Here is a 24,210-nt window from a genome sequence, read left to right on the forward strand (position 1 = left end):
CACCATTGTGGCCTCTCCCGTTGCGGAGCGCAGGCTCAGCGGCCATGGGTCACGGGCCCAGCCGCTCCGCGGCATGTGGGATCTTCCCAGGCCGGGGCACGAACCCGCGTCCCCTGCATCGGCAGGCAGACTCTCAACCACTGCGCCACCAGGGAAGCCCTACTAAGTAATTTTTAATTAGAGAAATAAAAATTCTTATTTTAGAATTGTTACTGTGACTGGTAAAATTAATTCAGTAGTTTGTAGTTATAGACCTGTTCACACTCTTTTGTAATGTTTGTTATACAAATGTATTACCTCATATAGGTAGAATACTGGAAACAAATTAACTTGTTATAATTGCACAGGGTTCATTCTAGATAATTAGGAAAATTCATAAAGCATAAAGAAGAGTTATAAATATAAGAGCCACTTGTAATTCTATCACCCAGATAACCAGTATTTATATTTTCCTAAATTCTTATTCATGTATGTTTACACACACATATCCACACAAAGTGGAAAAGATAGATCTAATAAAGGAGAATTCATTTGCTTCTTTAAATAGTGAACCCTACAGATACACGGAGATATGTAGACAGAGGGATTCTCATACCTTGAACATTTAGCAGCTTACCCTCTAACTCCTGCCATATTTCTTGGGGATTTTAATATCCCTGTAGACCATTTTAAGAGTCTGAATAAGATTCATAGAATTTTAGAAGAAACCAACTACATTTAAAGATTTTTGTTGATGTGGATCATTTTTGAAGTCTTTATTGAATTTGTTACAATATTGCTTCTGTTTTATGTTTTGATTCCTTGGCCACGAGGCACGTGGGGTCTTAGCTCTCCACCAAGGATTGAACCCGCACCCGCACCCCCTGCATTGGAAGGCGAAGTCTTAACCACTGGACTGCCAGGGAAGTCCCAGAAACCAATTACATTTAAATGTAGTTATCAAAATACTGAGACAAATTTGTAATACAGTAATATAAGTGCAAACCAAAGAACAGGTTCCAGTGGTCAAAACCACTGTAATTCTTAAGTTGATGAGTACAGTAAATTGATAGTATAAAATCCGGTTATCTGCAACAATGGTAACGTGATAATGAAAACCGTGATATCTATTGGTAGTAGAGTCACAGTTACTGCTAATACTTCTGTGGTTTATTGTCTTCATTAATAATTTAGGGAATACTACTAAGTACCACTGTTGTAGACAGTCTTCAGCTGACCTCATTAACAACTTCTCTCCTTCAGTGATTTTGTCTTTCACTCTGCCTCAGTCCTTCTGAGGGTCATAGTTACCTTTTTCTTCCATAGTTTAAATTTCATACATCTTATTCCATCCTATTTTTCCTCCTCTTCTTAAAATTATAAAATGTAACACATTCATCGAAGTTAAAATACAAAAATGTATGGCTCAGAGAATTATCACAAAGTGAATGTCTTCATGATTACCACCCAGGTCAAGAAAAAACATTCCCAATACTCCAAGGATTCCTATGTGCCCCGCCCAGTTGCAATCTCCTTCCTCCTGAAATATAGCCAGTAATCTGACTTATATGGCAATCACTTTTTTATCTTTTTGCTTTAGCATTTTATCGTGTAAGCTTGTACCCCTAAACATTAGTTTAGTTTACCCTTTTGCCTCCTGGGATATAGCCAGGTGAAATCTAACCCATCATTAAATCTTAATCTGCCTCCTCTGCTCCTTCATCTGGGCCATTGATCCCTGGAGAAAAACACCACAGGTATGGCTGTCTGTCTTCTTAACCTTTTTATTTTGGAGAATTTCAAATTTATATGAGAAAATCCAATCTGACAGTTTTGATCTTTTAACTGGATCAGTTCATCTATTTATACTTCTAATTCCTCTAATTCAAATTTACATCACTTTTTATAGTTTCCTGTCACTTGCATATATTTTCAAGTTTCTCATTTCTCTAAACATAGAAAGCCCAGTTTCTATAATCCATGACTGATATTGGTGGAATATTATTCAGGTTTATTTTTGCTGTCTGATTTGGTTATTTTGATATTGCCATGTCTTCCGTACCTGGTTATCTCTGGAAAATTTTTATTTTATTTTTATTTTTTATTTTTGCTGCACTGCATGGCATGTGGGATCTTGTTCCCTCACCAGGGATCGAACCTGCACCCCCTGCAGTGGAAGTGCAGAGTCTTAACCACTGGACCACCAGGGAAGTCCCTGGAAAATTTTTTATGGGGATTCACTTAGGGCTGGGATGAAGCCACCTCCTTTAGAGAGACCTCAGGTTTCTTTCTGCCAGGCACCTGGGGTCCCTACTAGTTAGGTATCGTCACAGATCAAGTTCACTGCTTGAGGTTCCCTTGCTCACTCACGCTATAAGAACCCGGCCAATTTAACACCATGACATTTCCCCCCATTCTCTTCCTGTTGTTCTGCTCAGGGTTAAGTTTTTAGTTTCCCTGAGGTTGGGAGTGGAGAGGTTGTTTCTCGTTCACCTTTTCCATGAAGTGATTGGGAGAGTGCAGTGTAGTAGAAAGAAGAGTGGTTAGGTGAGTCTAGGTAAGCCCTGAAACGTGGAGTGTGGAAGCACCCACCTGGTGGATACAACCTGGGCTGGGCTGTTTGCTATTACTATTTTGTTCTTTCAGTGATTAACCTGGAAATTATAACATACCTAACTCTTAGAGTTAACAACTTTACCCTCTAAAAACAGTACAAGGACCTCAAACCACTAGGAAATCGATATTCTCCTAAGTTGTTTATTGTTTTCATATGTGTTTTAGTTCTACCTTAAAAAAAAAAAAGTGATAAGGGGAATCCCATGCCAGGGCCCTGGGTTCGATCCCTAGTTGGGGAAGTAAGCTCCTGCAAGCTGCTTGGTGTGGCCACAGCTGCCACACACACACACACACACACACACACACACACACACACACACACACACACACACACACGATGCCTTATTTGTAGAACTATTGGTGTTAGCTTACCTACCTCCTTTGTTTATCATTCCTTTTAATATTCTTCTTTAATAGACCTTCCATCTGGAACACTTGAATTAAGTTTGTAAAAATGCCTTTAGTAAGGGTCTGTTGGTATCAAGTTATTTTCAGCATACTGTCTGGAAGTATCTATTTCTTGTGAAATTTACTCTAAGGATTGACAGTTATTTTCACTCAGTACAATTAGAGATTCTGTTGTCTTAGGGCTTCCTTTGTTGCTGTTGTAAAGTTGGTTGTGGTTTAATTCTTGTTTCTTTATAGGTGACCTGTTTTATTTTGTCTGATTTTGAAGATCTTTTTTTTGTTTGTTTGTTTTTGTTTTGGTGTTTTGCAGTGCCACTGTGACCTGTTTGGGTTGAATTTTAGTGTATTTATCCTCCCTAAAGGATAAATTTCTCAACCATTATGTCTTAAATTTTTTTCTCTTTTCCATTCTTTCATCTCTCCTTCTGGAATTACATTAGTCATGTATTAAGATTTTAACTTTGCCATCCATGTCTCCTAACTCTTGCTTTGTCCTGCATTCTACATAACTTTTTTCAGGTCTACCTTCTACTTTAATGATTCTCTATTTAGGCAAACCTTATCGTGCTGTTAAAACTTGTATAGAGTTTTGACTTTCAGTTATTGTAATTTTCATTTCTAGAAGCTTGATTTGGTTCTGTATCACATCTTACTTTCATTTTTTATAATCTCTTATTCCTTTTAGTTTTTATTCTATCATTTATTTCTTTAAACATAACTTTCTACTTATTTTTACTTTTTCCAGTAACTGAGATGAAAAACTTCATGGGTTATTTACCTGTTGTTTCCTGCCTCTCTCAGTTATAGTGACTTGTGTCCTTTGTGTTTTGTGTTGTGTTGTGTTGTGTTTGTGTGTGTTTATGTGTATGTTGGACTGAATTCATATTCCTTAGCACTGTCACTCATTCTAGGACCACATCAAACTATACTCTTGGCTTGAGGTTTTTCTGTCTTCCTAGGTAGTATGAATTCTTGGTTGAAATATTCATGAGGGCTAGATTTTTAAAAACTTGCACAGTTATTTGTTTTTTTCCTCACCCTAAGAGTCAAAGTATAAGGCAGATAATTTTTTCCTAGTATTTCCTCTGCAGGGTAGGTTCATTTCTCCTTATTTCTTAAACTGAATAACCCTAGTTTCACGATGTGAGTCCTCTTCTAGACTCCTCATCTTTTAAGGATCTTAGCTTTGGTCCCACAGACCTCTTAAATGTGAAGAAAACAGTTGAAGTTGATAAAGTTTCGCCTAATACTCTCAGGAGGAAATTGGTTTCATTTTCCTTAACCTCCCTAGCTTCCTGCCTTCACATAGTATCTGGCTTCTGAGAACTCTTCATTTGTTGCCAGATGATCATTGCATCTTAAAAGATTTTAAAGTATTTTTATCTTAGTATTTTAAATTTATTTTCAGCTGGGGTGGGTTAGATGGGCTTTGCTTCAGGTATTAATCTGCATTACCGAGTCCCCCCACTGAGCTAAAAGAATGCAGGACTTTGTCATTTCAGTCAACTGCTGTATTCTCTGTGCCTAAAACAGTGTCTAGGATGTTTGTTATTTGTTGAATGAGTGACTGGCTATACCTTTATGACTGACTTCTTGCAGTTTTAAGGAAATTACAGTGATGAATCAAAGATATGTGTGCAAAGATTTTTATGACAAAGGTAATTATTTAGTGGCCATAAAATGCTACCAGTTTAAATGTCCAGCAATGAGGGTGTGGTTCAATATAATGTACTTGTATATAGTCACTATAAATAATTTTCAGAAGAATATTTAATGATGTGGAAGGATGTTAATGATATATTTGTTCGAAAAAAATCTATAAGTTTCAGTATTAATAGTGGTTATGTCTGTTGTAGGATTGCTGATGAATTTGTTTTCTAATTTTTATTAATAAAATGTGTAGTAGCAGTGATTGCTTTAAGTACAGTTTCCTCCCTATAATTAGTTTAAGTTTAGAATGTTTAAAAGATTTTTTTCAAACTTAAAAATATTTTGTCTTAAAACATAAATGTTCGTTCATTTGCTGATATTTTGATTTATGGATAAAGCCTTCTCTTCTTGCATAAACCATGTGCATAGTAGATAGGCTGTGATATGTAGGTTTTGTTTATTTATTTTAATTAATTTATTTTATTTATTATTATTTTTGGCTGCGTTGGGTCCCTGTTGCTGCGTGCGGACTTTCTCTAGTTGCTGCAGGCGGGGGCTACTCCTCGTTGAGTTGCACAGGCCTCTCATTGCGGTGGCTTCTCTTGTTGAGGAGCACGGGCTCTAGGCACACGGGCTTCAGTAGTTGTGGCACGCGGGCTCAGTAGTTGTGGCTCGCGGGCTCTAGATCACAGGCTCAGTAGTTGTGGCGCACAGGCTTCATTGCTCCGCAGGATGTGGGGTCTTCCCGCAGCAGGGATCGAACCCATGTCCCCTGCATTGGCAGGCAGACTCCCAACCACTGCGCCACCAGGGAAGCCCCGATTTTGTTTATTTAAAGTGGAATAGTTAATAAGTAAAATTACTCATAAAGAAATCTGAGTGCAGAACCCAGTCTAGATTTTTATTGTTTCTTTCTCTGTGTTTTCTATTTGTCTTGTCTACACCGATTTTTATCTCTCCCTCTTTTGGCCCTGCCACGAGGCTTGTGGGATCTTAGTTCCCTGACAGGGATCAAACCCACGTCATTGGCATTGAAAGCACTGAGTGCTAACCACTGGACCACCAGTGAATTCCCTTGTCTACACCTATTTTGAAAGCAATTTTCCTTAATGACTTATCTCTAATTTTTAAAAAAACATTTTTCTTTTTTCTAGAAACAATAGCTTTTTAGTTTTGTACTCAAATCTTATTAGTTTGTGTGTAGTTAATTTTTATAATAAGTTGGAAAATATGAACAACTGATTCTTGGTAAGCATGTGGCTCAGCCTGTTAATGCAGAAGGGAAAGTATACTTCAGAATAGCTTCGTAACCCTGAGTGCCCTGAATGCCGTAGCTTTCCACCTGTATATTTTGCAGAGGGAATGGAGAGTTGATACAGTGAGATGCTTAAAACAGTGTCTGCTACTTTATTTTATGAGACTAAATTCTTTAAATCTTAGGTGACATATTTTGAACTCTGTCAGATGCATAAAGAATTGTAATCATTACAATTCAGGCTCAGGATATAAGAAGAAATAATGTTATCCAAAATTTCTTTCATTTTTCCCCTTTCTCCTTCCCTAGGTGGGTCCTATGTGTATGAACTCAGTGCAGTCCTCATACACAGAGGAGTGAGTGCTTATTCCGGTCACTACATTGCCCATGTGAAAGATCCACAGTCTGGTGAATGGTATAAGTTTAATGACGAAGACATAGAAAAGATGGAGGGGAAGAAATTACAACTAGGGATTGAGGAAGATCTAGGTAAAACCTTTAAGTTGTGAGTGCCCTTTTAAAATATAATTTTTTTTTTTTACCAGAAATGTTTGTGATAAATTATTATGGCCCAAGATTGTTATGGACTATCAAGGCTATTTGCATTTCTTAAACACATGAAATCTCTGAACATGTGTTATAGCAATGCTTGAATTTTTTTTAAGAATGATTTTGCTCCAGAGATGGTTTCCATAATATCATGTTTTCAGTACAGTTTGAAGGCACAAATTTAATTTTCAATTAACAGGTTAATTGTGGGCAGCTAGGGAAGAGGATGGTGAGTATTAAGCTAAAAATTATGAGTAGTAGATGTAATATAGTAGGATTTGTAGTCTTTTTCTCTGGGTCAGGACATTTATTTTGGGGAAATAAGTATAGCAGGGGAACTTTGTTCCCTGAGCAATGTCTGCCCCTCTCTGTTAAGTATCTTTTTTTTTTTTTTGTGGTTCGCGGGCCTCTCACTGCCGTGGCCTCTCCCGTTGTGGAGCACGCGCAGGCTCAGTAGCCATGGCTCACGGGCCCAGCCGCTCCGCGGCACGTGGGATCTTCCCGGACCGGGGCACGAACCCGTGTCCCCTGCATCGGCAGGCGGACTCTCAACCACTGCACCACCAGGGAAGCCCTATGTATACCATTTTTATTCATCAATTATACCTCAGTAAAGCTTGAAAAGAGAAAGTGGGAGGTGTGCTGGGTTTGCCTGCTCTGAGTAGCGCTCAACCCAGGCTTGATGCTAGAAGTATTTTCTGATTTTAAATCACATTTTAGACTTGTAGCAATCTTGCTCCCACTTGCCCTAAGTAATACTTAGGCTCTTAACATTTGCTTATATATTTTCTTATCGTGATATTCTTACTAGGAACCAAATTGACATGTAGTTTTAAATTGTGAATAATTAAAATTCGGCTTTATTTGACTGTTCTTTACTGAGGTTTATTTGATCTGTTTCATTACAGTGAGAAAATTGTAGGATTAAAAGCATTATTAAGGCTCTCCTGTCTTCTACATATAGGTAGTCCTAAATTTTAAAACAGTTCAATAGAAAGAGACTCTACACGTATGAGGATCCCATTCCAATTTTTTTTTTTTTTTTTTGCGGTACATGGGCGTCTCACTGTTGTGGCATCTCCCGTTGCGGAGCACAGGCTCCGGGCGCGCCGGCTCAGCGGCCATGGCTCAGGGACCCAGCCGCTCCGTGGCATGTGGGATCTTCCCGGACTGGGGCACGAAGCCGTGTCCCTTGCATCGGCAGGCGGACTCTCAACCACTGTGCCACCAGGGAAGCCCCCATTCCAATGTTTTAATACCTCTCATTATATGCAGCTTACATTTCTCCTTTTATCTATTCTATCAAAAATAGAAAATACTTATTCATTAAATTCCATTAGTCAGTCATTACTGTATTCTCTTGTGAACTTCTATGAATCATTTTATATTCCATCTTATACAAATTAATGAACATTTTTTTTTTGAGTTTTTCCCTTTTTAAAAAAATTTTTTAAATATTTATTTATTTTTGCTGTGCTGGGTCTTCTTTTAAGTGCGTGGGCTTTCTCTAATTGCGGCAAGTGGGGGCTACTCCTCATCGCAGTGCGCGGGCCTCTCACTATCGCGGCCTCTTGTTGCAGAGCACAGGATCCAGACGCGCAGGCTCAGTAATTGTGGCTCACGGGGCTAGTTGCTCCGCAGCATGTGGGATCTTCCCAGACCGGGGCTCGAACCCGTGTCCCCTGCATTGGCAGGCACATTCTCAACCACTGCGCCACCAGGGAAGCCCAGTGAACATCTTAAATCTTAACTTTTTAGTTAGGAATGACCAACGTCTTTTCTTTGTATACATGCTCCTGAGAGTTTTAATTCCCTATGACTGTCGTCTTCAAACTTACTTGCTCCTGTAGTCCCTATAAGAATATTGAACAACTTTTGTATTTCATTGCACATTTTAAAATCCAACATTTTTCATTGTAAATTTAAATAGCTTCAAATAATGTAACTTCTGACAAATTATAAATATTGAAACTTAAACTGCAGCATTACTGTTGTATCCAAATGAAATTACATAACATATAGATTGCATACATCCATGTCATCCTTTTCAGAGTTTAAATGAACTGATCTTTTTTTATGACAGGATTTTTGTTTGTTTGTTTCCTTTTTCTCCTATACTAATGTTTCCATTACACTGACCCTATATAATTTCATTCTAATGGAATATACTAAGTTTTCTGTAGCTATAAAGCTCTGAATAGTTAGAAAGTACTTCTGGATTGAGTGTTCTTTTTTTTTTTAAAATAAAACTATATAATTGATCAAACCAATGTAAGTGTGTTAGAAATTTTTAAAAATTGAACAGCAAAATTTTACTGTAAACATATCTTTTGGTGAGATAAGACTTTTTTTGTCACAGGTAAGAGGTCATATCTTTCTTTTGTAAGGTGGGGAGGCAGATGACTGAAAGGAGAGGTGGAAACCATCAGTGAAACCTGAACAATTTTAGAAGAATACATTGTCAATTGAGGATCTGGTAATTGATTTCCTCAGAACTATCCATGACCTCCTACCCGTTGGAAGGTTATCCTGGGATAATCAGAGTCAATTTGAAGATCATTTTCATGTGATATATGTGCCGTGGAAACACTAATGTTTTCCACTTGCTTCTGAATTTATAGAGATTAGTGGCTAATCGTAGCATTTTATTTCATTTTTTTCAGGACTATTCCATTTTATTTCTTTGCACAATTAAGTCTGGATTTATTTTTGTAATTTAAGATCAACAGTAAAGTAAACTCATAATAGTTTGTGGGGTTTTTGTTTTTTTTTCCTGGTTCAGGTTTGTCGTTGTGAAAAATACTTTTCTTTTCAGCTTTTAAAAATGGAATATGACAGGCAACGTGGGTTAGTAACTTGTTTAAACATTATAAAATTTGTCCAGCCTGCTAAATTTGTGTTGCCTTTTAATGTATCTTGAGTTCATATTTTAGGAATTGTTTTCCATGACCCTCCCCCTTCCCCTCCCCTGCAAAAGAATGAATAAACTCTAGGCATTCTAATTTAGTCATCTTTTGATTTCTCTTACCTCAGCAGAACCTTCTAAATCCCAGACACGTAAACCCAAGTGTGGCAAAGGAACTCACTGCTCTCGAAATGCATACATGTTGGTTTATAGACTACAAGCTCAAGAAAAACCCAACACGACTATTCAGGTACCAGGTGAGCAATTTTCCAGGATTACATAAGGCAAATATTTTAGAATACCATGCTCAAAGGTCAATGATGAGAACGGATTGCTTTTATCTATTATGGTAGGTTGGTTGCGTATGGTAAATGGTGAAAGTGTATATAATCACAGATTTGCTTTAAAGTGGTGAGTTTTTATGATAAAGGAGGCTTTAACAGAACTATACCACTGACTGCCCCTAAAGAAAAGCAAAAGCAATTAAAAAAAATTCCTATGGATTATAAAGATGAATTTAAAGAGCAATTTGGTACTGTTTTGTTCAGTTTGTAAAGCAGTTTTTGGGTTTTAGCCAGTTATAAATTTTCTAGATTTAATATAAAAAAGGAAGAGCTGCTGCTTGGCTGAAGGCAGTCGTCAGTTGTCATTTTACCTAATACTGTGCTGTGCTCTGTCTGTGGCACCATGTGTTTTGAATGGTGTTTCTGACCCATTTGATGCTTCCAGTTGGCTGATGATGTCATGCAGAATCGGGTAGGGGAACCCCCTGGTATTATTCCAGGGGCTGTCTTCAGTTTTACTTCTGCCTGCAGGTTGTAGGGAGACCATAGTAGGATTTTGCCACCAAAATCTTAGCCAGTATTTGTTGTAATTTACAAATCAGCACGGTTCTTTGTCTTTGAAAAACAGGATAAAGGTTTTTGTGTCTTTCTGTTCTGAATAGCCTTTCTTCAAGAGCTGGTAGATCGGGATAATTCCAAATTTGAGGAGTGGTGTATTGAAATGGCCGAGATGCGTAAGCAAAGTGTGGATAAAGGAAAAGCAAAGCATGAAGAAGTTAAGGAGCTGTACCAAAGGTTACCTGCTGGAGCTGGTCTGTAAGATATTCTGGGACAGCACTGTTGCCATTAAGTGCCTTGTTTCTTTTATGTTCACAAATGTGTATGAACAAGCTTTCCCCTGCCCTTTCTTATTTATAACCCATTAATACCAGCTTGTGCACTATACAATTACTATGTAAACCAACAGTAACTTAATGTGTAGCATTCCGTATAGTTTTCATTATCGTGTACTTTTAAAAATGGGAAGCTCTTAATAAATTATGAGGTTTAGGTCAGCGCTCTGCATATATAACTCTTGTAGATATTTCTAATTTGTGAGACATTAACTTGTTTTTAAAAGAAAAATCTGATTGGGCTACTATGGAAGCAACTTGCCTAGTCTATTTCCTTGTGTACTTTGTGCCCTAGTAGTATTAACAGGCATTCTTTTATATGAGTACCATTTTTATGATATTGTTAGACTATTTTGAAATTTAGTATCAAATATTCTAAGAATAGGAAAGCTTTCTGCTGACCCCTAATTTCTTAAGAATTATCCCACACAGTCCAGCTCATTCCTTTACTGTGTTTGTTTATTCAAGTTTATCTAACGCCTCAAAAAGGAAACCTCAACTCCTTAAGGCTGGTATGCCATTTGTAATAATGTTTTCTGTCATTTCATAGGCAATTCCCCATACCCAACTCCTACTTTAAAAAGAGGCAGTTTTACTAATTTTAGAAAATAAATACTCAAGCATAATTGTACTTGTGGTTTTGTCTTTTTGATATCTCAGTTTTCCATTACTGGTATTACTTTAAGCAAAAGATGAATATAAATTGCTACATCTGTAAGAATATCTCTCAAAAGTTCTGTCTAAACTATACCTTAATTTGATTCTGACCTTTCTTTGTAACCTGTTACTCTGCTTCAAGGGTTGGGATTATCCTAAATAATTAGACTGATCTCAGTTTTATTGGAAACAATTTGGAAATGAACATGTAATTCAAATCTCTAAATTTATGCAAAGGAGTTGGTACCTAGAAATTTGTTTTCTGAACCTTATTCATGGTTTCCTGTATTCACTGGACAGAAGAAAGCAACTTACTGGGTCTATAAACTAAAGAGAATCACTCTTTAAAATTGTATGGTCCGAGGATGTTATGTGTCAAGTTTACACTGTGCCCTCTTGCCTGTTTTCATTCCGTCTATAAGAACCAGTGCTTGTGTTCTTCGAATATGTATACATGTTATCAATACTCTTACCAATTATGAGCTTTATAATTTTTTCCCATTTATAGTAACCTTATATGATAGTAAGTCCATGTTTTCCTAAAATATTGTCAGATCTCAAAGCTACTGACCATGGTTTTGTGCTGCCAATCAAAGTCTTATGTTTTTTCTAAATCTTATCTTTGTGAACATATTAAAAGAAGGGTCATTTATCCTAAAATATAAACCTCACTGGGAACCTGAACCCTTTGGGCCCTTTTTATTTAAGTTATCTCTAAATAATCCTAAATTATCTTTAGGTAAGTTGTTTCAAATATTTTTGATGCCATGATCTTTCTAGACTTTATAACTTTCCAAAACAAATTCCTATTCAAAATCCAGGCATTTAAAACTATATATAAATAAGTTTGAACCATAGTATACCTTTCCCTTTGGTAAATATTTTAACACTTGCTTTCCCGCTTCGTCAGATGCTGAGATTTTTATACAGTTTGTTATCCCAACTTAATAGAGTTCTTACTCCTGTTTGTTAGTTGATTCTCCATGCCTTTGGCATCACAATAATGGAGAACGTCTGTGAGAACCTGCCAGGCGTCTCTCTCTAGTGCAGAAACATCTGTAGTGTAAAAACCTTCCGCAAGCAGAATCTACTTTAATTATTGAGACTTGTGCTAGACCCCGATTGTTAGGGAAGCCTTTGGTAAAAATTGCTACAACTCTTGCAAGATTTTTCTAATCTTCATATCTTACATCAATAGCCTTGAGATTACTAAAAGTTTTAACCTATGGGACTCTCCTTGGGAAAAGAATAGATATGCTAAGACTTGTATTTTGCTCTCTGGGATAGGGATCATTCCATACCATTATACATTGTAAAATGCCACAACCATGTTAACCTATGCTGAATCTTACTCCACATTTATATAGTGTGTGAATATATGATTAACTTTTCTATATCTCTTTTCTTCCATAAAAGCTCAAAATGCTTCACATATCCTATCTTTTACATTCAACAGCATCCCTGTGAGGTAGGTAGAAGGCAGGTATTATTACCTTCATTTTACAAATAAAAGATCTGAAGCATAGAGAGTTCAAGTGACTTGCTCAAGTTCAGTTTCTTGGTGGCAGAACTTGGTCTCTACTTGTAGTCACGAGCTCTTCCTCTGCAGTTGCATCCGAGCTGCCCAGTCAGTTAGGAGTCTCTCAGTTTATGATGTACAGTTTTAGCACAAATAAGGGATCCAACAGTTCTGGCTTTTGTTTTTGTAAAAATTGAAATGTTTTATGCTAAACTTAAAATGGAAGTTAGTTTTTAGACTTGTAAATCTCAGGGAAGTGTAAAAGTGGTCAAAATGGGCTTTGAGTTGAATTGTCTATCTATCCCTCAGATCTCATCAGAAGTAGTGTCATAATACAAATATATAAATTCAACCTCTGTATGTTTTCTTCTATGTTTTATGCTGGGACTCACTGGAGATCTTTGTAAGTAATCAAAGCTGGCCCTTTATCTTTAATTTTGGCTTTTACGGAACTCTGGGGCTCTGTTTTCCCAAATTAAAACACATTCTGAGGTGTTTGGTTGTATCTTTTAATTTTTGCAACTTCAGAATTGATAATATTCGATTCCAGTGCACTTCATCCTAGAAGTTGCTTAAAATAGCTTAATTTCTTGAAATACATAATAATGTAACGAATTGATTGTGATATGGATTTGGATGGGGAAATCAACTACCTTTTAATCAACATCTGTATCATCTTGGGTGAAGAAAAATTCAGTGGTTTAAACGGCCTTGTGAGAGTGCGGTTATAGCTGATGAGGTTAATTTTTAACTTAGAACCTAGTCAGACTTCTCATTTTAACTTTCAGTTGTATTATCACACATCGATGACAAGTGTTTATGAAAATTGTTATGGGGGTGAGGTTATGTGATTTGCGAGCTGGCCTGGAGTGTGGCTTGTAGTCACCAAGTGTCCTGATCAGAGCTCTGCTGTGCTATCAAGCAAGACACTTCTCTCTGTGGAAACCTCTTTTGTAGAATGTGGTTAATAATACCAGCCGATCTTACAGGGCACCGTGCAGACTCGTCCCTCCCGTGCGCAGCTCCTTGAACTCAGATGAGTGCTAGTTAAACGGAGCTTTGTGCTGTGCTCATGAAACGTCTTCCCTGAACAATGATTCTTCTGATTCTGCTAACTTTGGAAAGAGTTTGCCTTGTCTTGAGGAAAATGAATGTATCGCTTAGTCAAAAAGCTGTAAAAATACATAGGCTGTTTCCTTTGCTTTCTTCCTCAGAGCCCTATGAATTTGTCTCTCTTGAGTGGCTGCAGAAGTGGTTGGATGAATCGACACCCACCAAGCCTATTGATAATCACGCTTGCCTGTGTTCCCACGACAAGCTTCATCCTGATAAAATATCGATTATGAAGAGAATATCTGAATATGCGGCAGACATTTTCTATAGTAGATACGGAGGAGGACCAAGACTAACTGGTAATTCGAGATGTCTTATCTGCTTAAAAAAGAGTAATGCAATAAGTCTGCATTATATGATCTTTATGATCATTTGACCCAGACTGTGCTTAGACCTCATATTCCTTGCAATTTGCAAAAATGATTTGCTAGGGCTTCCCTGGTGGCGCAGTGGTTGAGAGTCCGCCTGCCGATGCAGTGGACACGGGTTCGTGACCCGGTCCTGGAGGATCCCACGTGCCGTGGAGCGGCTGGGCCCATGAGCCATGGCCGCTGAGCCTACGCGTCCGGAGCCTGTGCTCCGCAACGGGAAAGGCCACAGCAGTGAGAGGCCCGCGTACCGCAAAAAAAAAAAAAAGATTTGCTAAGTCAAGTATAAATTAAGCAGCGTCATACACAGTATATTTATAATGTTAGAAAAGAAAGTGCTTATTCAGTTTTGTTGTGTTTTTTCTCACAAGACAGACAAAATAGGATACATTTGAGAAAGCCATCTAGTAGTGTTTTGTTATTTTGTACAGTATTCTTCAGAGTATTGGTCTGGTTGATACCCACAGGAAGGTCTTAAAGAATTAACATTACATTTATAGTTGTCAGATATATTGATTACCCTCCCCTCCTTTACAGCCTCCATCATTTGATGGTGGTCTTGCAAAATTTGCATCTAAATCTTGTAAAATGTACTTTCTGGCATAGTTATAGCATATTATAACATTTTATATCCTATAGTTCTTTCTTCATGCAGGATAACACTATTGCTGTCTTGATATTTATGTTGCCAAAATAATTTAGGACATATACCAATTTGCTATATTGTGAAAATTGGTGACTTTGGGTTAAAATTCTTCATTGTTTTATGAAGTGCTGAAAACATTTTCTTAACAGGAAATCTGTATGTGAATACACTATTCCCTTTCATTTTCTCTGTCTCAGTGAAAGCCCTGTGTAAGGAATGTGTAGTAGAACGTTGTCGTGTGTTGCGTCTGAAGAACCAACTAAATGAAGATTATAAAACTGTAAATAATCTGCTCAAAGCAACAGTAAAGGGGTATGTTCACAGTGTATATTGTTTGATAAACTAAAAAACCAAGTAGCTTATTATTTGTGGATAATAGGGACTTGGGATCTTTGGAAGAAAGAAGGGTGATGAGTGGTTGGCCACAGCAGAGTAAATTTTCTGGTGATTGCTGCTGTGGCAAAGATAAGGAGAGCTGAGGCACAGCTCCTGTGGCTATATTCCATCCATTAGAAAGGTTGAAGCAGAGATGTGCATCTGAGGCCTAAACAAGCTAAGGCAAGGTGCTCGCCTGTGTTCTGACATATAATTGTGGAATACTGACGTTGGAAAACCATTCTAGCAGGCCTGGGGTGTCCCCTTTAGAGAGGCTGAAGTAAGTTTGTTAACCAGGGGTACCCAGTGGTGCATCCTTGTCAGGAACATCCAGGCTTCTTGGAGTTTGTTGAGCCGCACTCTGTAGAGCACCTCTGGACTCAGGTGGCATTTATGATGTTTGGGTTTAATTTAAATTGTATATTTCCCAAAGAAATATCAATCCAGTTCACTGTTTTGGGTCATTCCACGAACAGCCTCCTGAAGTCCCCTAAATGTGTTTATGTATATATATATATGTGAGTGCCTATATGTGCATTTGAAGGGTCAGCTATATGCAGTTTTGAGTAGTAATCAAGTGAAGGAAAGTGGCCAGTTGTTTGGTGTGATTGGCATAAATTTAAATGAGGGTTAGGAGGAGCAGGGTAAGATTTAGGATGGAAGCAAAGTAGTTTCTATACGTGCAATTTAATAGTGAGGAGTAACAATGGCCAAAATGAGGAAATAGGTTAAAAAAAATTGTGTGCACAGCAACAAATGCTGAACATTTTAATTCAGTTTAGTTGTGGCCTTTACAAGGAAAGAAGGGAGAAGGACATTAGGAGATGTTACTTGCATGATTTTACCTTCTCTCTCTCTTCCACAGCAATGATGGATTTTGGGTAGGGAAATCCTCCTTACGGAGTTGGCGTCAGCTAGCTCTTGAACAGCTGGATGAGCAAGATGGCGATGCAGACCAAAGCAGTGGGAAAATGAATGGCAACACCTTGAATAAAGGTAATATTTAAAACCTGTATGTAGATGGTTGTGAATCATACGACAAAATTGTAAGCATTTGTTTGTAGTAAAATAGTTTTGATTCCCATCCACGTAATTTCTAAGACAATTTTTTGAAGCCTAAAGCTCTCAAAAATGTCTCAGAACAAATAAAAAGACTTACAAGCTATTGAAAGTGAGCAAGGGCTCAACAGCTCAAGAGAGGCATTCCTTATGGCATAAGGCATTCCTTATGACCTGCTTTGGGCTTAGGGTCTCTGTAGTTAATCCCAAGCAAAATTACTTTTAATTTTGCTCCAGCTAAAATTTTTAAGAAAGGCAAGTCTGCTGCAAATTGCATAGTATGTTGTTAGCTCAGTACATTTTGGTTATAGATTATTAGCCACGCCAACAGGCTGACTTCGTCAAGTTAAATGTGCTTGAACTTCTGCATTTTTCATCCAGGAGAAAAAGCATGTTTTGAATAGCTTTTTACTTATAAATTCTTCTGAGTTTTCTGAAGCGATGCTTTTAAATAGGAAATTATATTAATGTAAGTCAACCACTCAATTCAGTTTTGTAATCAGTATTTTATAAGATTATGGGAAATTAAAACATTAAAACCTTTTAGATTTAAAATAGAAATCAGTAGTTTGATCAGTTTCCTAATTCAGATACAATTAATAATCCATAAGCAATTATTTCACTTAATATTATCTCCAGATATTAGTACTTATATACATATATTTTATTATTTTAATATTCTTAACCTTTTTACTGAAATATTCTATATTTTCTGCATTTGAACATTTGTATCATTTTATTTGGTGTGGATCTTCCCATATCACTGCTTTATTTTTGAGAATGTAAAAACACCAGAGCCACTAATAATTTTAAACCGATTTTTTTTTTAAACATTTTCAAAGTTGAAGTGATTTTTTTCTTTTGGCTAAAGTATTTTGTTGCACTGTGTACTTCATGAACTTAACATTTGTTTCAATTTTATTCTATCATTTAAAAAAGATATTTTAAATATAGCCAATATATTATTATAGCTATATACGGAATATAACTTTTACAAATTGTGAATCACTGTGTTGTGTACCTGAAACTCATTTAATATTGTACATCGACCACCTCACTAAAAAGAAAGATTAAAAACATACTTTTAGTGTGATGTGACCCAGTATATTAAATATTTTGTGCTCTTTTAAGCCTCTTTACATATCAGTGGCCCTTTTTTTTTTAAACTGAAGTATAGTTGACTTACAGTGTTGTGTTAATTACAGCAAAGTGACTAAGTTATACATATATATATTCTCTTCCATTATGGTTTATCCCAGGATATTGACTATAGTTCCCTGTGCTCTGCAGCGGGACCTTCTTGTTCATCCGTTCTGTATATACCAGTTTGCATCTGCTCACCCCAAGTCCCAGCACGTGCCGCCACCACCACCCCAACCACCAGTCTGTTCTCTATGTCCCCGATTCTTTCTGTTTCATAGATAGGTTGATTTGTGTCATGTTCTAGATTCCAGTGACCCTTCATTTTAAGGAAAGTTGGATGCCACAATGGAAAATGCCTTGATGTCCTAGCTTAAAAATATTTTTCATGTCGCTTTCAGAGTAAAATGCTCCTCTTCTCCCCCTTCCTCCATTCAAAGATTTTAAAAGCTTGAAGCAGAGTAGAAGTAACAGAGTAAAACCCGAAAGCCTTTCCACCAGGTATAATCACTGTAAATAGTGGCTTTTTATAATGGTGCTTGTTATTGGCACAGTTGTGCATCATCCTTTACCAAAACAGTTTTTAAAAATTTAGCAGCTGCATTTCATTGTATGAATATATATTTATTTAACCTATTTCAGTTTTTTACGATTAGTATGTAAACACAGGTTCAGTAAATGTGTCCTTGTACCTACTTCTTTGCCTAATTTTCACATTATGTGACAGAGAGAGAGAGACACAGAAACAGGCAGGAGACAGAGTTATCTGGTCATGTCTTTCCTTTGCCCATTTCTCTGCTTAAGCTTTTTAATGATTAGTAAATATTCTTTATGTATATTAAGTGTATTAAAAGTCTGTTATGTGCTTAACCTGGAAAATCCATGAATAAACTATTCTAATATCCCGCTACTTAGGACTTCTTTTATTTGATCCTGTTCACTGGTATACACAAGTACAAACTGGCAAGTGTCACAGTGTAGACAAGTAGGAAAAGCAGATGTTGAAAGAGAACTGTTAATAGGAAAAGGAAAGTTTTAATTATATATGTTTTTTTTAAATTTTTTTAAAATTATATATGTTTGACATGAAATGTTAAATCCTTATTTCATTAGCCTTCTGAAGTTTTCTGTTCTTCCCTAAAGAGTTGATGGGTGAAAGTAACATGACATGTAGATGATTTTCCTGGTTTATGACACAGTATTCTGAATACCTTGACTAGAATTGATGGAAGGATATGTAAACTCTTTTTCAGTTTGAAAAAAATGCATATTTTCTTGCATAACCCCAATCTTTAAAAAGCAAATCTGCCATTCAGAAATTTTTTCTTTCCTTTAAGGGAAAGAAATGAAAGACTTCTTAGCAGGACTGTGCCGAATCACTTGGGTCTAATTTTTAAAATGTTTTAAAGTTTTCTGTGTTTGAAATTGTGTAGAGTAGTATCTTTGCTACTTTGAAATTTAAATACAACAGAAGAAGAGTTATTATCTGTATTTCTTTTGATTAGATGAATCAAAGGAAGAAAGAAAAGAGGAGGAGGAAGAATTAAATTTTAATGAAGACATTCTGTGCCCACATGGTAAGCTAGATAATGTAAAACTTCTGTTGTTAGCCTTACTTTAGCATATCATATATATTTTGTTAAATATTTTACACTCAAGAGCTCAGGCCCTAATATGGCAGCCATGGTAGGGCAACTGGTTTTCTAACTGTTCATGATGCTAATGTTTCTATTCTCTTGCCCTTTTCAACTGTTAGCTTCTACTGCCTACTTTCAAGCCAATGCCTCTCACTCATTTCCCTCTCTCGCAAAAAAAATTTAAAATAATAGAATTTCCCCATATTTTATTTTATTTAATTAATTTATTTTTTTTTGTGGTACGCGGGCCTCTCACTGTTGTGGCCTCTCCCGTTGCGGAGCACAGCCTCCAGACGTGCAGGCTCAGCGGCCATGGCTCACGGGCCCAGCCGCTCCGCGGCATGTGGGATCTTCCCGGACCGGGGCATGAACCCGTGTCCCCTGCCTCGGCAAGCAGACTCTCAACCACTGCGCCAACAGGGAAGCCCTCCCCATATTTTAGTGAAGAAACTTATTGTCACTTGTCACATTGAAGGGTTTTCTGAGCTTATTTCCCATTTATGTGTCTGTATCTTTGTCCAAATTTGAACACTTAGAAAACAGCATTTGTATATTCTTCTTAGGGCTATTTCTGGTTTAGTTTCTTAGCTACTGTGTACTATATATTCTTAATAATAATTTCCTAATCCTTATTAATCCTGAATATTTGTTTATGTATTTATTTGGTTCTAGTGAGTGCTCATTAGAAATAACTTTGTTTTGAGAGGGACTCCTTATATATGACACATGGTTTGCCATTCCGTCAGCCCTCTGAAAGCCAAAAAGGTGTCTGCTTCTCAAAGTCTTCTACTTCCACTCACACTTTTTTGTTTTTTCCTAACTCCACCCTGAGAAAAATTGGACCCAGAGAAGCTGGGATGTCAGTGATGAATCTGTTAACACGTTTGTATTTCTTGTTTTGTGCTAACGTATTGCTGATACTCAGAATTCTTTTTTTTAATTGAAGTATAGTTAATTACTATGTTGTAGTAGTTTCATGTGTACAGCAAATTGATTGTTATACATATATGTATTCTTATTCAGATTCTTTTCCGTTATAGGTTATTATAAGATATTGAGTGTAGTTCCCTGTGCTATATAGTAGGTCCTTGTTGTTTGTCTGTTTTATATATAGTAGTTTATATCTGCTAATCCCAAACTCCTAATTTATTCCCCTCCACCATCCCCTTTGGTAACTATAAGTTTGTTTTCTGTCGGTGAGTCTATTTCTGTTTTGTAAATAAGTTCATTTGTATAATTCTTTTTTAGATTCCATATATGAGTGATATGGTATTTGTCTCTCTGACTTAATATGATAATCTCTAGGTCTGTTCATGTTGCTGCAGATGGCATTATTTCATTCTATTTTATGGCTGGCCTAATACTCAGACTTCTTGTTGGTCCCAATAAATTCCTTATTTTAGTTCTTACTTCATCGCCTCATTATGAACCCATACATGATGCCTCACCCTTTCCCTCATTCACACCAGTGCGGTGCGGCATGCGGGATCTTAGTTCCTCAACCAGGGATCAAACCTGCGCCCCTTGCAGTGGAAGTACAGACTCTTAACCACTGGACCGCCAAGGAAGTCCCCACACCAGTGGTTTTTTATGAAGAGTCCTGGTGATGCTAGTGATAGTAGTTGTCACTTGAGTTGTATTTGTGTGCCTGTCTTTCTGGACACAATCTCACTGCACTTCACTAGCTGAGTGGCATTCTCATTTACTGGCTACACAACTAGGAAGTGGGGGTGAAGGGTCATCCTGGGATGTGGATTTTTTTTTTTTAAACATTTGTAGCATAGATGTGCACATAGCATAAGTGCCTCCATTTTGAGAGTTGAGGAATCTGTAGTAAAATACTAAGTTTTCATGCTTGGTGCTGCTTAGCAGAGTGAAACAATGCCAGAACTCAGACTGTCTTCTTCCTTCGTTCACTGACATTTGGTCTCAGCCCACCTCTCTCATCTTGTCATTTTAGTTTTACAGTTTTGACTAGAAAGCATGGCAGAGCTGAAAGTGATTTCAGGACTTATGCTGCTCCCCTCAGCTTGTCAGAAATTGTATATGAGCTATGTTTTTTAGATCTTCTAGCTTGATCTGCAGCTCAGTGGCATTTTGTTGCTGTACCTTGTTATCTTGCATTTAAAAAGCATAGTTCTCAACTCTTGCTTTTGTGGACGTCACCTGTCAGTGTACCGTGTCCACAGGTACAAGACACGGGACTTCCCTTAAAACCTACCCCACTCTTCAGGTTTATATTAAAACTTGTTCCTGGGGCCTCCCTGGTGGCGCAGTGGTTGAGAGTCCGCCTGCCAATGCAGGGGACACGGGTTTGTGCCCTGGTCCGGGAGGATCCCACGTGCCGCGGAGCGGCTGGGCCCGTGAGCCATGGCCACTGAGCCTGCGCGTCCGGAGCCTGTGCTCCGCAACGGGAGAGGCCACAACAGTGAGAGGCCCGCGTACCGCAAAAAAAAAAACTTGTTCCTGAGATGTCGTGATGGTCATCATAGCAAACAGATGATAGACATTTATCAAATGTTTACCTTGTGCCTAGTAGTTTTCTAAGTGTATAGATATTAACTCCTTTAATCTACACAACAGCCCTGAAAGGTCAGTATTACTAGTGTACCGATTGTACTGATGCGTAAGTAAATGGAGGCCCAGAGAGGTGAGAGTCGTTTGCTAAAGGGTACCACACTTAATGCATAGGTTTCCCCTAGTTATATAATGGTCTGAAATTCTTTTTCTTTGAAAATTTGAAGGACTTACTGTATCTTTCAATGTACCATTTGTCCAAAGCCCTTCTTAGGCAGTTTTTGTCCCTTCCACTTTTGGTAGCTTGTTAAGATCTCTGTCCACAGCATCATGACACCTCACCCTGTGCAGGTCCTAATTCATTTATTGCTCGGGGGGTTCTGTGGAAGCCATGCACATGTGTGAGGGCAGGGGACTGCCAGCTTCCCTGTTTGGGTGTCCTGGCTGGGCCATTTCACTGGAGAATTCTCACTTTGATTATCCCTTGTTGGACTGCTCAGATTTCTCCATAAGGATCTTTCATTCTCCTGCCTGGAAAATGCAGCGCTGGCTGTCACTTCCAGGGCTGTAAAGAGGAGGGCTTGGGAGTCTCTGCATTCTGTATGGAAACATTCACTTATCCGCATCTCAGCGCACTACCTCTTATCTCGGGTTTGTGTCCCCCAGTGCAGAGGCCTTAGGTTTTATATCATCAGAGAAGCTTGTGTTGTCTTTTGTGGATAGCGGGGGCAGGTATCTGTAGGGTGTATAGAAGGGCAACTCAGAATTTTAACTACCTCTTAGATAGTCTTTTAGTCTGTTCTCTTCTGGGTACCCCTAATTCCTGGATTTGTGGGGCCAGTTCTGTGTAGTAACTGGGTTAATGTGTAGTAAATTGGGTTACTTCTTTTGTCAGTTTAGAATTCATTTTTCTTGTTTTATCCATCTGCCTTTAAGCTTCTAAATTATTTGTTTCTGTTGTCCCATCTGTTTTCTTTTATCCATCATTATGATTTTGTGTCTTTAAAAAAGGTCCCCTTACTGTGGTTTAATGGTGTTTCAGGAGGAACTGGAAGTAAATGCAGTTTTAAAACATTTTTATTGGGCTTCCCTGCTGGCGCAGTGGGTGGGAGTCCGCCTGCCGATGCAGGGGACGCGGGTTTGTGCCCTGGTCCGGGAGGATCCCGCGTGCCTTTTTATATTCTAAAGCCTGTGTATATTTATCACGGATTTTGTGTGAATTAATAATGGATTATATATTCCATTATATGATTTGCTACTATCATAGAGTTTAGCATTTACTGCAGATATTCCTTATCCATCAGGCTTTCTTATCCATTTCATTTTATATTCATTTAGTGGTTACCCTTCCTTAACTTACCTTGTTTATTATACCTGTTTACTAAGCAGCTGAGCAGTTTTTTAATTTATTTTTTTACAAGTTCTTTGGATATTCTGTGCCCCCAAAGTATTAGAGTTTGAACTAGATTTTGTCGGGGAGGGGATTTATCCAGAATCTAAACTCATTGTTAACTAGATTTCTATTTTTACCAGAAGAATCTTTGGGGATTAGGTTATCGAATTATGTTTGGTGGATTCAATCTCTCATGACTAGTTTGATCTTGTATTGGGAGATGTTGCTTACAAAATGATTTTAGTTTATTGGCTTTCTTTTAAGATTTAAGAAGCAATGTTATATATTGCAGGATACAAGTCTAATTTCTAAAAATTCATATGTCACAAGTAAAAGTTTATTGTTGTGAGGTCGAACTATTCAGATACATTAAATCATGGTAGTTATTAAAATGATGTGAAACTAAATTTAGAAACATGACTAGGGGTAGAGTAGAGGACTTCGTTTAGTACTGACTTGCAGTATTTAATATTGACCGCAGTATTTAATTGCTGACTGCAGTGAAGTGACTTATTAAAATACATTGCTGATTTTAGAAATAAACTTGCGTTCTTTTCTAATTACCTGAGTAATGCACATCTTACAATACAACCAGTCATAAAGTAAAAGCACCCTTACATCAAAACAAGAGGCAGTGTATCCAGAGAGTCTGTGGAATCCTGTTTAAAATATGTTTGTGTATTTGCATCATTGTTTCCTATATTCTCCCTTTCTGAACCAGATTGGGTTATAACATATGTATACAGAGGAATGGTCCCTTAAAAAAAAAAAAGGAAACCACTTAAAAAGTATAATTGCCCTGGAGTTCTTTCTTTCTTTTTTTAAAACATTTATTTATTTATTTTTGGCTGTGTTGGGTCTTTGTTGCTGTGCGCAGGCTTTCTCTAGTTGCGGTGAGTGGGAGCCAGTCTTTGATGAGGTGCACAGGCTTCTCATTGCAGTGGCTTCTCTTGTTGCGGAGCAAGGGCTTGTGGCACGCGGGCTCTAGAGCGCAGGCTCAGTAGTTGTGGGGCACGGGCTTAGTTGCTCTGTGGCATGTGGGATCTTCCCGGACCAGAGCTCGAACCTGTGTCCCCTGCATTGGCAGGCGGATTCTTAACCACTGCGCCACCAGGGAAGCCCCAGGATAGCATTTTAAAGTAAGTTTTCATAACCTCAGCGGAAATTTGTTAACAGCCTACTCAGAAATAAAGTTAATTTTTACATTGTGATCTATTTTCTCTGGTAATACGTATATTAAAGCAAAG

General features: G+C 37.7%; 1 protein-coding gene and 1 non-coding gene across 3 annotated transcripts in view; one reads left to right on the forward strand and one right to left on the reverse strand.

Moving 5' to 3' along the window:
- USP48 (ubiquitin specific peptidase 48) overlaps positions 1 to 24,210 on the forward strand; it is a 71,223-nt gene that overhangs the window by 26,935 nt on the left and 20,078 nt on the right. For both annotated transcript variants that reach the window (XM_007459210.1, XM_007459211.1), the window contains exons 9-15: positions 6,218 to 6,397; positions 9,491 to 9,619; positions 10,309 to 10,458; positions 13,930 to 14,127; positions 15,040 to 15,154; positions 16,083 to 16,213; positions 18,922 to 18,993. In XM_007459210.1, coding sequence (XP_007459272.1) covers positions 6,218 to 6,397; positions 9,491 to 9,619; positions 10,309 to 10,458; positions 13,930 to 14,127; positions 15,040 to 15,154; positions 16,083 to 16,213; positions 18,922 to 18,993 — 975 coding nt within the window. The remainder of the gene's footprint in view (positions 1 to 6,217; positions 6,398 to 9,490; positions 9,620 to 10,308; positions 10,459 to 13,929; positions 14,128 to 15,039; positions 15,155 to 16,082; positions 16,214 to 18,921; positions 18,994 to 24,210) is intronic.
- TRNAG-UCC (transfer RNA glycine (anticodon UCC)) lies at positions 2,117 to 2,189 on the reverse strand. The gene has a single exon. It is a non-coding gene; the product is annotated as a tRNA-Gly (tRNA).

Source organism: Lipotes vexillifer, unplaced genomic scaffold (genome assembly GCF_000442215.2).
Source record: "Lipotes vexillifer unplaced genomic scaffold, Lipotes_vexillifer_v1.1 scaffold496, whole genome shotgun sequence".
In the NCBI taxonomy this organism is placed as follows: domain Eukaryota; kingdom Metazoa; phylum Chordata; class Mammalia; order Artiodactyla; family Lipotidae; genus Lipotes; species Lipotes vexillifer.